This window comes from Lepisosteus oculatus, chromosome 12 (assembly GCF_040954835.1).
Source record: "Lepisosteus oculatus isolate fLepOcu1 chromosome 12, fLepOcu1.hap2, whole genome shotgun sequence".
Classification (NCBI taxonomy): Eukaryota; Metazoa; Chordata; class Actinopteri; order Semionotiformes; family Lepisosteidae; genus Lepisosteus; species Lepisosteus oculatus.
The window spans coordinates 18,577,158-18,590,754 of NC_090707.1; the positions used below are offsets into that span (position 1 = coordinate 18,577,158).

Consider the following 13,597-nt stretch of genomic DNA (forward strand, 5'->3'; position numbering starts at 1 on the left):
TCATCCAGGAATTTAATTATGAGCCTTTTTGATCTTGTTTTGGAAATTTAGTTTCATAGAGCTATAGAAGTTTAATGTTGTTGCGAAACAGCACATATACTTCTATGGATGTCTTAAAAGAAGCATTTACTTAGTGAATACGTAACATTGCGGATGTTTTTGTGCAGACGGTTGTTGGACACCGAAGATGAGCTCAGTGACATCCAGTCAGACTCGGTCCCTTCTGAGGTCAGGGACTGGCTGGCCTCCACCTTCACCAGGAAGATGGGAGTGGTGCGGAGGAGACCAGAGGAGAAGCCTCGGTTTCGCAGTATAGTCCATGCTGTGCAAGCTGGCATTTTTGTGGAAAGGTAACTTGCCGCATCTGTGTCTCAACACACAGAGTATACTGATCATGGCAATAAATTAACGTGAGCAAACTTTGCACGCTTAGGAGGTGGGCCAAAATCGTACAGTTGCTATTGAATACACGTGACATGCAAGACTCTGATCCTGAAACAGAAAATGACTTATATTAATCTTAAACTTTCTAGTCCTTATATTTGCACTGCATAGCAATATCTGTTTCAGTTGTTTATAATTCTTACAGTCATCTTTTGTAAAAACGATCTATTATTGTGAACTTTATAACTCGTATGTGGTGCTGTTGATGATGATTTTAAAGCCATTTAAAATGTCCGCATGAAATATACATTTCATATACAAAAACATACAGTACATATTGGAAAATAATACATATTTAATCTGAAATGTGAGCTATTGCAAAGTGAAGTGTTGTATGGAAGAGCTGAAATATAATGTACATCTCCCAGTGTAGCTTTACTCTTAACATGAGAGCTGCTTATCTATGACATCTCTTATCTCCATAGCAACCATAGCCTTGCATCACAATCATTTACTGCTGTGAAAGTTCTCCAATTCAGAAACATAGGGCTTCACATAACTAAATAGAAAATGCAAGGCTTTAAGGCAGGTATTAAATATTTTGCATTCATTTATAAATATTTGAAAGGAAAAAATATAGATGAAAAGTATTTCATCATAACATTTAATTAGAAATATGATATGATTAGAAATCATCTCTTCAAATGAGAAATAATACAGAGTAAAAGCAGTTATCTCTAGATTACTTAGATGTTCTTTACCATAAATAAATCTTTTATATTTACTGAAGACTTGTACATGTGTCAAAAGCAATGCCCAGTTTGTGTAGGTTAAACAGCTACGCTATCTTATAACCCTTTAGACAAAGTTTTTAAATATAAAATGTGACTATTTTAAAGAACTAAAGTGAGTTGTGTCTAGCTGTTATATTTACCAAAGACATTAAAAGGATGCTATATTATCACTTTAATATCGTCACAGCTTTTGGTTCTTGCATAATCCAAATAACCTGCTTCTCTGTGGGTTTGTCCATCTTTCCATTCATTTTCTTAACGGTTTATCCAGAAAAGGGTTACAAGGGAGCCGAAGCCTATCCTGGCAAGCATTGGGCACAAGACCGCATACACCCTGCCGGTCCGTTGCAGGGCACACACAGACACAAACACTAGCACCAGGGCCAACTCTCACAGAAGCCAGTTAACCTTCCAACATGTCTTTGGACTGTGGGAGGAAACTTGAGCAGCCGTAGGAAAACCATTGAACACAAGGAGAAAGAACATGCATAACATCCCAGATCTGGAATTGCTCGCACAGAGAGGCAGCAGTGCTAACCACTGCCCCAACATGCCATTCTATTTCCAAATCAATTCACTTTCATAGCTATTCAAATTTCACATATACTTCAGTTATACAGTATGTATTCAGATTTAGCAGTGACATACCTATTGACAATATTAAGTTTATACTGGATCCAAAACTGAGATGTAGGACTTTCTCTTGTTTGTGTTATGAGTACACTAAATATAAACAACCACACATTTTAATTAACTAAGGTTACTGAATTATTTTACCCATATATATGCATATATGTTTATAATTCCAGAATGTATCGAAGGACTTCTAACATGGCTGGGCTAACGTACCCTCCAGCTGTAATTGGTGCTCTGAAGGTATATTTATATGTACACTGTATATTAATATAAATATTAATATGAATCATATTTGTAAAAGTAAACAAATAATAAAAAAATCACATAAAGGACTAATTAACTAAGATAAAAAGAATATATCAGTATTGTAGGTGTTTTTACAGTGTTTCTTTGTTAAAACGTTAGACGTCTCACAATTGATGTTACTTTAAATATATTGGTAGCTTCAGTCACAAATTATAATTTAATGTGATCTGAATATATATAAATTCACTATGGAAACTATGGAATGCAGTTAGCAATGTTTTGCAGACACTAGGAACTGGTTTCACACAAGATTAACCTCTTGACTGACTATGTAAGATTAGGCAGTTCAAGGCTAGGGTTGGTGAAAGCACTGGTAAATGTGTTAGTACCATGTTTGTATAGCATAGGTACTGTAGACTATTAGTTTGCAATTCCTTTGAATAACTAATGAACTTCGGTTTACCACAGGATGTTGACAAATGGTCCTTTGATGTCTTTGCTCTCCATGAAGCCAGTGGAGAACATGCTTTAAAGTTCCTGGTGTATGAACTGCTCACAAGATATGACCTTATCAATCGCTTCAGGGTCAGATGGATTCTTTTATTTATCAATATTAAATTTGCTATGCTGGCTTTTTATAAAGTCATTGTTTTTCTATTGTTCTTCAATTGATACTGCCTAATAAGAAAAAAATAGTACACTTATATATTTATAAAAATCTACAGTTTAATGCAGGTTCCAATAACAGGAGCTTACTATTGCTTTGAATTCAGTATTTTGACTCATAATGCCATTTATATGTGCTCATGTCTTTACTATCTGAGCATACTGTAGAATAATACTACAGAATGTACAGTATATGAATTTATTGTGAAGATGATTAGATGTGGGTGGCAAGCTCATTAACATGCAAAACGTCTTAACAGGCACTCCAGATCTTTTGTGTGTTTTTCTGTCAGGAAACACAATCGATTTTATATAATTTTACCATTACTCTGATAATGCAGTCAGTCATTTAATGGTAATTTACGAAATGCAGCTGGGATGTGCTCTTAGTTGAACTTTTATTTATTGTTTTGTTTTAGATACCAGTCTCTTCACTTGTTTCTTTTGTTGAAGCGCTGGAAGTTGGCTACAGCAAGTACAAAAACCCTTACCACAATCTAATTCACGCAGCTGATGTCACCCAGACAGCACATTATTTAATGCTTCACACTGGCCTAATGGTAAGTCTTTACAGCAGGTAAAATTCAGGAATGTACCGCTAGATGGCAGTATGTACCAAATAAATTCGTACTCATTATTCTCCAGTTAAAAAATGCAGGTTCGTTTTTGTCTTGGAAAGATCTCTTGCTTATCAAAAAAATATGCCAGAAAAGCTGATATAGATCCCTAATAGGAGTAAATATTAGCTTTGTAATTATAAAAAAAACCTACAGAAATAAAAACATTGCTGTAAATTTTAATGTTTCTCATTTTAGATAGCCAATTTAAGAAATTATATCTGTTAAGTAGTAAGATTGGGTCACTTTGGTTTAAAAGAGATGTAGCTTGGTCAATGCTTTATCTTTTCACTCCTGCAACATCTCTTACTTATTTTATTCCTAATTGATGTGCAATTTAAAGAAGTAAAACAATTAACACCATAGCCCAGGTTATATTAATTTTTTTTGCTAGTGAGGACCCTTTTTTTTTAGGTGGGAGGTTTTCATACTTTTTTTATGGGGGTTGGCTCTAACTTCAGCTGCTGGGTGTCCATCAAAGCTGGCCCTGGTTACAGTTGCATTCTTTTAGTATCCTCAGTCTAATGCCAGCTCTGAGTATTTAAGTGTCCTTTTTAATATATAGATAATTATACCACAAAGCAGTTTTTTTTGTCATTATTATGTTAATATTTGAGGTAGCTTTCTTGAATTATATTGCCTTATTTTGGTAGATAATGAACAGAGAATCATATGGCACACTTCAGCTGAAGGTTGAAGACAGAAATTGCTTGATTTTCTCTTCCAACAGCACTGGCTCACAGAACTGGAAATTTTAGCCATGGTTTTTGCTGCTGCCATTCATGATTTCGAACACACTGGGACCACTAACAACTTCCATATTCAAACCAGGTAAATCAATTGCCTGTTTTATTGATATATCACTGTTTAACTGAAGCTGCTGAGTATTCACAAGCAGGTGTCAGATCTCCTTACAAGTACACAGCATGTAATCAAGCATTATACCAGAAGATCATCTGAAGGGCTTTGTAAAAAATCAATGCACATTATTTTTGCACCAGAGGGTGACTAATATTTTTCTACCTCAGTTGTATAACACAAATGCACATTTAAAACTAATGCCTGCAAAACTGTTCCAGTTCAGAGTCTTCATCTTGGTTTGCCAGACAGTTTTTAGCAGACAGGGAGTCAGGGAAATTCTCTCTGATGATAAAGCTCTCCATTCTTTTGAAGCAAGTTCCACATTAAGGTCTGGCAGTCTCTGAGGCCTTGACTGCAGTTGCCTCTTTCAGTATTAGAAAACAGTGCTTATAGTTGTGCTTACAAATGTACACGTACATGATACTGTATGTATTTATCTATGTAGAAGTTAGACTGGAGGGCCGCATCAGTATGAAACCCGAAAAGGAGCATGAATGAGATTAATTCCATATAAAACTAAAAATATATTTTTGTCGTTGTAGAGACTTTTTCCTGCCAGTTGTTCAGTTGGATATAGTGTTTGTTTGTTCCTGGTTTGATACAAAGAATATAACCAAAGTCTGTACAGTCATTTTTGAATAAGGTCTTAAGCTTCACTGACGTGTGAATACAGCAGAGCCTTTGCTACAATATTGCAGATCCTTTTCATAAATAGCATAAAGCAGCATTTATTTAAAAACAAAATACTTTTTATCTTATTATTTCTATAGCTTTCTTTATGAAATTCAATTTATTTTGCATAAAGTCAGATTGCTGCCTTAACACAGCTTCATCATTGTAGGCAATTGCAAAAGTTCAAACGTAGTCAACTGTACAAAACAGGAATAACAACAAATGAGTATCACAAATGCATAATGAAGACTATCAGCAAACAGTCTCAAGATGAGCACTGATTGATACATAAGATCTCACACCGAAGGTGATATATTAAAGTTCACCTGGCACTATGAACCAGACAGCAAATTACAAACTAATGAATGAATCCATCTGAATTCAACAAAAAGAAGTTAAATTCCAAACATGTTGGGTGAAAGTCATAATGACAATGTTTTGGATTCAGTGGTAATGAAGAAATAAACAAGTGCTGTTATGGCTATAACATCACCCTAAAGAATTATTTACCAAGGGAATACTAAATCTCATGCATTCGTGTATAGAAAGTACATCGCTATACGGTTGGAGTTACAAGTTATGCTTGAAAATAGGTGTAAGGCTGTGACTTAAAAAGTGCTAGTATTTCTTACCATTGTGCACAAATGATAATTATATACTCTTATATAATATGAACAAAGAGGCAGTTCATTTTGACCATTATTTATTCCTCGTGTATCACATTGCATTTAATATTTACATTGCATATTTACAATTGCCAGTTTTATCAAAGACAGAGCCTTTATTAGATTTTAGATTTCATAACTGATAAGAGAGTTTTATTGAGAGACTGCGTAGAAAACTATGTGACAGAGCTGTCCTTTTTCATTTTTTGTGTAGTTGCCATTTTAAAAAAGAATATACAATGGAAACACCCAAATGATTAACATTATATAACTATATTTTTAAAGTACTACTTTTTCTAAAATGCTCTTGTTTTTGCAGGTCGGAAGTGGCTATTTTATACAATGACCGGTCAGTCCTTGAAAATCATCATGTAAGTGCAGCATACAGACTTATGCAAGAGGATGAAATGAACATCCTGGTAAACCTGTCAAAAGATGATTGGCGGTAAGATGTTCTCAGCTTTTGATTCCAAGTTCAGAATGTCATGCTACCAGAATACAAATCCATTTGGTCTAATTTTTCACTTAAAATATTTTAACAATGGCTAACATTACCAGGTGCTACTAAAAACAGCTGAATAATGAGTATGATCTTCACTCTCTTGTGCACTGACTTGCATTTGACCAAAGAATGGTTAATGGTTAATGTACTGTTATTTACTGTATTATGCCACAGAGTGTCACCTGTTAGAACAAGTCTCCTAAGGTGTTTGTATAGTGAAATAAGTTGTATTATCAGTATTATGTTCAGTATTATACAGTGTCTTCCAAAAGTATTCAACCCACCTCCCCCCAACAAATGTTCCACATTTTGGTACTGTCTGAGCTTTCAGTCATGGCACCTGCAAATAGGACTTCATATTTAGACATTTTACAACTCCACTTCAAAAATAAACTGGTAATGTTTAAATAAATTTGATTTGTAAAGAAAAATAGATGTTTCTGAATTGCAGAAGTATTCAGCCCCATTCTTACACAGTGCTAACTTCTTCTTTGCTACTCCAGAGATCATAGAAAAAGTGTTTTAACAAAACATTCCATCCATTTCCTAAACACTTCATCCAATTCATGGTCACAGGAGAGCCAGATCCCATCTCAGCAAACAACAGTCACAGGGCAGTGTACACCTTGGGGGAGGACACCAATCCATTAGAGCACAGTCACACCAGGGCCAATTTTCCCATAATCCAGTTTACCTACAAGCAACCTACAACATGCAAACACAGGGAGAATACGCAAAACTTCACTCAGAGAGCACCCCAGGTCCAAAATTGAGCCCAGGGCCCCAGCACTGCAAGGCAGCAATGCTGACCACTACACCACTGTCACGAACACGGACTGAAATCCGTGTCAGATCTTGTAGAAGACCCTATGCGATGCGGTAAGAGCTGGAGAAGACAGGAGGCGTGGTAAAAAGGAACACACAGGGGTTTAATAGTGCACAAAATAATAGTGACAGTCCGTGAGACAGTGTACGGGGAAGACAAAACGGCATCCAAATCCAAACGGGTCCAAAAGCAGGTCAAAGCACAGTCCGAGAGTCCATCAACTAGAAATCCATCCTGGGACGCGACAAAGTTAAAATCCCCAGGAGGGGGGAGCACACAGACAAACAAAACATGGAGGTCCAAGGGTGACGGGGCGAGATCCTCCAGACCCCGGGCTCAGGAAGCGGGAGGTGTCGGGGATGAGGCCTATGTCCTCAGGAGACGGACGTAGGGTTTCCTGGTGCTAGGCGGGCCTCGCGACATCTTACCCTAATGATGAGGCCCGAGGACTGGAGGAGCTGGTCTTTAAATAATAACAATAAAAGGGTACACCTGGAGAGCTTAATCACACAAACAATAATGGGAGCAGTGGAGCGCCCTCTAGGGAGGGATGTCGGGCGTGACAACCACCATACCACCCACAAAACTAGATATTATAGTGTGAATTCAAAGATTGCAGTAAAAATGCAGCCTAGACCGCTGTCATATGATTATCCTCTAAAACTGAACCGTAATCATATATACGTGTGTCCATATCTGGGTTGGAATTGGCAGACATTTTTGTTGTTCTACATCACGTACCAATTTCAGCAAAATGTGCCCAGTTGGAGCAGTGTTGAACACCTTTTAATGATTTAAAAAATATTCAAAAATGTTTTAGTTTTTTTAATTTTTTGTTTCATGTTTGAATATGCAGGGAGCTCCGTACCTTGGTAATTGAAATGGTTTTGTGTACAGACATGTCTTGCCATTTCCAGCAGATTAAAACCATGAAAAATGTCCTTCAGCAACCTGAGGGGTGAGTATACCCGTACTTTTTATCTGCATAAAATCTGAAAGCTCCCGTTCATTACTAACCCAGTGTTGTCTTTGGATTGTCATAGGATAGACAAAGGTAAAGCCATGTCCCTAATGCTGCATGCAGCAGATATCAGCCACCCTGCAAAGTCTTGGAAACTCCATTACCGATGGACAAAGGCTCTGATGGAAGAATTTTTTAGACAGGTACTTTATCGGCTTTAAAAAGTGCAAACGATTAGTAATTTATTATAGAACTAACTTACTGAATAACAATTTGTGTTTTACTATATTTTACATTAGGGTAAACCATATCACTTGCAAAGATTTTTTTTCCTGTTCCAGTTATCAGATCTATCAAAACATTTAAATTACTCGGTTGAGGACGTCAAGTTAATAACACCTGATAAACATACATTCTGGTACCTGCCTTTGTCAAGCAAACAGATTATTTCAGTTCCATGAATGAACACATTATTTCCCACTCAAAGTGTTACAAGAGTATACACTCTTAAAAATTCCCTGCCCTCTTAAAAACACCCTACTCTTACAAAGGGATTTTTAATTATCTGGACATTGGTTTACACTATTTCATTCAAGTACAACAGCTGCTACAGCACCCTGTCCCATCACCATACTGGGTTATTGGTGTCTTTAAATTGTGGTCCAGATGAAATAGTGCCATCTACTGGTCCACCAACAACAATAACTTCAGCATTTTGATTTTCCCCTGAGGTCTTCATTCTTATTACTTGCCTGTTCCAGTTTTGCCTAGTTTCAGAAATCCGATGAAGTCATCCTACAGCATGGTAACACTGCTGTCAGATAACATAAACGTCAGTTGCAATTCATCTTGATGTTATACTTACTGGGTATACATCTTATACACAATAAGACATACACTAACCTTCTATCTACCTTATTACTAACCACAAATATGTTAGCACAACTAAGGAAAAAAGCAATTACTTTTTTTTCTAATCAAAATTAGAAAACCTTACTAAAATGTACTCAATGTGTAGCTCAAATTTTTAATACAACTTTGTTATAGGCCTTTGCAAGAAAAAAAATAAAGGAATAACTTTTCAGAATTCTGGCTTGTGAAGCACCACTGTTACAGTATATGGCTCTGACATAATTGCTCTGTGGAATATAATTTACCTAAACTATCCTAAAATTGTAATCAGGACATTTCTGTTAATCAAAATATTTACAGCAGTGGCTAAATGCAATATTTTGTCATTGAGTTAAACAGTTTGTCATTGAGAATATATATGCATTAATGTTACAAAATACATGGTGCTTTTAAACTAGGTTGGTTCAGATGGCTGTAGAGCACTGACATTTGGTGCTATTCCCATGGACTGTGACAGAATACACACAGAAGGCACTACCATGATGCTTTGCTCTCCACCATGGGCATGCAATGAATTTCCAATGTCTTAAATCACCTGGACAATAGCCAATGCACTGCAATCTATTGTGCCCTGCGTTTGCCCATGAGAACATATTCTCTGTATTTTTACTTTTTTTTGTATTCCATCTTTCTTAGATCTCGGTCTGTTGTTCACACAATTTCTGAACAGACTAGCATGCCTTATAATCACCCTGTACTGTAATTACCTGCAGTTGATGATACTATATAAATAAACATAAAATGAGTCAAATGAATATATTGTAGATATATTTGTGTTAATTGAAGGTAAAAGAACAACTTTCTTAGTCTTTACCATAAAACGTGAGTCTCCATGTGCATTCAGCAGCATTTAAATATCATATTACAAGTTCTTTTCCTCAGAATAATCAAGCTTACAGGTTCTTCCTCATTAACTGAGTTATATTTTTTTAGGGTGATAAAGAGGCTGACCTTGGGCTGCCATTCTCCCCACTGTGTGATCGGAAGGCCACCATGATCGCTCAGTCACAGATAGGTTGTGTCAAGCTAATATTGTATTAAATTGTCACTGTTTCATTAGATCTTGTTTTAAGCCTTCCTGTATTTAGTTGTGTTGTTGGAAATAAAACCAAAAAATAATTACTAATAAAGATACGACTTCCAATTCCCCACAAGGAGGTAGGCTCAGACAGCAAAAAAAAAACTCCTGTTGTGCCCTCATCTGGCCCAGTGAGATGGAGCATATGCTATGGTTTATCAGAATGGTTTCAATTATATTCATTCAATAATAGGATGGCATGGTGGCACAGTAGTTAGTATTACTGCTTCACAGCACTGGGGCCTAGGGTTCCAGGACTATCTGTATGGAGTTCATATGTTCTCCCTGTTTTTGTCTGGGTTTCTTGCTGCTCCAGTTTCTTCCCATATTCCAAATACATACTGGTTAAGTGGCTTCTGTGACAAATTGTGTTTGTGTGTGTCCCGAGATGGATTGGTGTCCCCTCCAAGGTGCATCATGCCTTGTGCCCACTGCTTGCCAGGTTAGGGTACTTCTCCCATGACACCACACTGGATAAAGAGGTTCAAAAACAAATGGATGGATGGCTTTCATCAATAAAAAAAAATAACTTCACAGTGTTATTAAATTCATACTTCCGCACTCACTACAGTACATACTGTATATAGTGAATTTGGATATATGAATGCCCTTATATTTTTAAGAGTTAAGGACCGAGAGTTCCGATCCAATGTGATTAATTTTAATAGCCAAGTGAATATTTATTTAACAAATTACATATATGAAAGGCTTAGTACTCTTTTCAGCAGTGTGGAGGCATGTAGGTTAGTGCCATTGCCTCACAGCTCTTCGAGCATTCAGCTGGCAGCTGGGGCTGTCCCTGTGTGTGTTCCTTCAATGGGCTGGTGTCTCATTCCGGGAAGGATGTAGTCCTACCTTGTATCCTGTGTCTGGCTGGGTTAGGCTACTGTATGTATTGCCTTGTCTATCTGTAGAGCCGAAACACTTACAGATAAGAATGTTTTACAGTGATAAAGAGCACTGAGAAGCTATTTTGTAGGGAGTACATGCTGTTCATGAGGTGATTGCATCTTAAGGTCAGCAGAAAAAGAAAAATAGGCATTTTTCTTTTTTCTTGCAGCACTCACCAGCAAATACCGAGTATTTTCCTAGTGTACTTATGTGCAAATTGTGTTCTTTTGCACAGGGTTCATTGATTACATTGTGGAACCAACATTCTCTGTTTTAATTGATGCAACAGAGAAGATTATAACTCCTCTTATAGAGGAAGCTTTAAAGCCAGGGAGTTCTGGTGTAAGAAGATCCAGGCAAGTACTTAATTATATTTTAATCATAACTTGCAAAAACAGTTTTGAGTGACAGTGAACAATTTCTCTGTAAACCTATTATAACCAAACCATAAATTTGCCATCTGGAAAATAAGACAGTTTCTTAAATAAGGAGATACTATATATATATTGTCTACAGTACTGTACACCATGATGGCTTTATCATTTATAAATACTGCCAAAGCACCAGTTTATTTTATTTAACACATTTATGTAGTATGAATTTGGTGACTCAAGAGGAATATTTCTCGAGCAATATTTTGTGTTAATTTTATGAGACGATTTTGCAAATTACTGAATTAAGGTTTAATTCAATTCAACTCAATTTCCATCGCTTTCTAAGTTGAACTCAAAACCACTACTGAGACAGACTAAATGTATTACATATTTCCATATGCTATATGTACAGTAAAAAGAGTATTAATCATTTTTATTGTTAAATATTATAATTATTATTCAAGATCTCTAGCTACCTGTAGTAATATCCACATATTTTCACGTATCTACTTTCAGTTTAACCAGTGGAGGATCAGGGACAGTTGTGGAGTCTGTACAGAGACACAGCGCAGCTGATCAAGGGTCTTCTACCGACTACTCCCTGGCCAAAACTGACTTAAAACATTTCCGACACAATCTGGCAGATGTAATTCAACAGAACAAGGAGAAATGGAAAGAGCTTGCAGTACAAGGTATTCAACAAAAGATTGTTTAAGGATATCTGTTGCATATGACTAGGGATTATAGCACATGTACAGTACCTTGACTGTCAAAGTTTTAGGGTTGCCAGAGTAACACCTTTAAAAGGATCTTTCTACACAAGGTTCTGATACAGGTGCATCAAATTATTCATCTGTATGGCAGATTCTTTGTTTCAAGTTGCTGATCCTTTACAATCACAACCAGTCACAGTCACAAAGAAAAACAAAAAGACTTCATTGGTCACATAAGTCCTTTCTTTCATTGTTTTCACTAAGGATTTGTATGCGTAGACAGTTAAATATATATACAGTATATAGGTTCTGTGCCATGAAAAGACGAGAGCAGTGGTCTTATGACTTCAGTTCACATGAGAGGGTCCCATTTGTCAGGGTCCATGCTTCACATTTATATTATTGAAGAGATATCATGGATTGGAGGAGCTGAAACACTCACACCTTTGGTAATTGTTTTACATTGGTTAGCTCAGATGTGGCAAAAGGAATTCTGGTTTCACTCTCACCCTTTAATGCACAATAATCCCTTATTTTTCGCTCTCATGTACTTTGAAGGGCTTTATCTTTGCTAGCAAATGACGGGTATGTTTTATTAAATAATTTTACATTCTCTCCCCTTCCTTTTAATTGTAGAAGAACGGGAAAGAAAAGCTGGGGAATATTCCTGCAAGGACCACAAGCAAAAGGACAAAAGAAGCGAAGTCACAGAAATCACAGAAGTCAGATTAACACGGACAAGTTTTGAAAGTGGAAGTGAATCCGGGTCTGAGCTGAAGTCCTCCAATGAACTGAACAATACAAACTCGTCCAATAACTCTTCCCAAAACTCCTTAAATCAGGACTCTGAATCTCAGCCAGCTCCAGTGGAAGCTGGCTCTTCAGTTCCCAGTACCGGCGGCTGGAATCATAAGACTGACAGGCTCCCATGGAATGGTAATTCCCTTTTAGTGACCAGGTTTTACCTGGCAGCACGGGCTCCTTGCTTTAGAAGAAGATTTCAATAGCTCTTTCCACCATTAGAGGTTTAACAGTTTGTGTTGACAGCTTAAAACACTAAGGCTATGGGCACAATTTCATTTGCTTAAAAGAAACAGTAAAAACATGAACAGGATGTGTGCACTGAGCTCACATGTATTCTTATTTTGTTTTCCTTCTTATTATTCAGAATGAATCAAATCATATTATGGAATTCTTCAAAGTTATTTGTTAATAGCACTGAGCACTACAAAATGATTTAAAGCATTATTTTAATAACAGGTTAATAAAGACGGGCTCTACTACTCATCTTATTTAAAAAAAACGTTTTTATGTCCACTCACAGTATGCCTGGATGGTATTTGAGTAGTCTATTTAATTATTGAAATTGCATTTTGTATTTTAATAAGCTTATACCATACAGTATGTGACAAAATGCCTTACTCTTTGCATTGACGTCTCTTCACTCACGTTTGAAAGTCATCTACTAAGATCATACATCTAGTAAGGTCTTTTTCACGTGCTGCTTCCTTAAAAATACTAAGAAATCAGATACTTAATTTTATCAGAATATTAAAAGATTGTTTTTCACATCTTTTGATTTCATGTTATTTTGACGATGTTCCAGTTTGGTGCTTCAAACATCAGTGTGTAAAGTGATGATTGTGTTATTTCTTCCAGGAGAGAAACAGTCTGCAGCTGTGGAGGACGAAGCTCAAAATCCTTAAATCAGACAGTTGCAACTTTGCTTTCCTTTTTTTCCAGTCTTGTAATGTATTATTTATTAAAAATGGAGTTTCCGCTCCCCTTTGCACCACAAA

The 13,597-nt window shown here is 36.5% G+C and overlaps 1 protein-coding gene across 2 annotated transcripts in view; it reads left to right on the forward strand.

The window, feature by feature from the left end:
• The window catches only part of pde1a (phosphodiesterase 1A, calmodulin-dependent), a 116,460-nt gene extending 102,863 nt beyond the window's left edge, over positions 1-13,597 (forward strand). For both annotated transcript variants that reach the window (XM_015359072.2, XM_015359073.2), the window contains 13 exons: positions 168-350; positions 1,988-2,054; positions 2,529-2,645; positions 3,146-3,286; positions 4,074-4,174; positions 5,861-5,986; positions 7,726-7,827; positions 7,913-8,033; positions 9,676-9,757; positions 10,947-11,067; positions 11,602-11,777; positions 12,435-12,734; positions 13,458-13,597. In XM_015359072.2, coding sequence (XP_015214558.1) covers positions 168-350; positions 1,988-2,054; positions 2,529-2,645; positions 3,146-3,286; positions 4,074-4,174; positions 5,861-5,986; positions 7,726-7,827; positions 7,913-8,033; positions 9,676-9,757; positions 10,947-11,067; positions 11,602-11,777; positions 12,435-12,734; positions 13,458-13,504 — 1,684 coding nt within the window. In that variant the 3' untranslated portion in view covers positions 13,505-13,597. The remainder of the gene's footprint in view (positions 1-167; positions 351-1,987; positions 2,055-2,528; positions 2,646-3,145; positions 3,287-4,073; positions 4,175-5,860; positions 5,987-7,725; positions 7,828-7,912; positions 8,034-9,675; positions 9,758-10,946; positions 11,068-11,601; positions 11,778-12,434; positions 12,735-13,457) is intronic.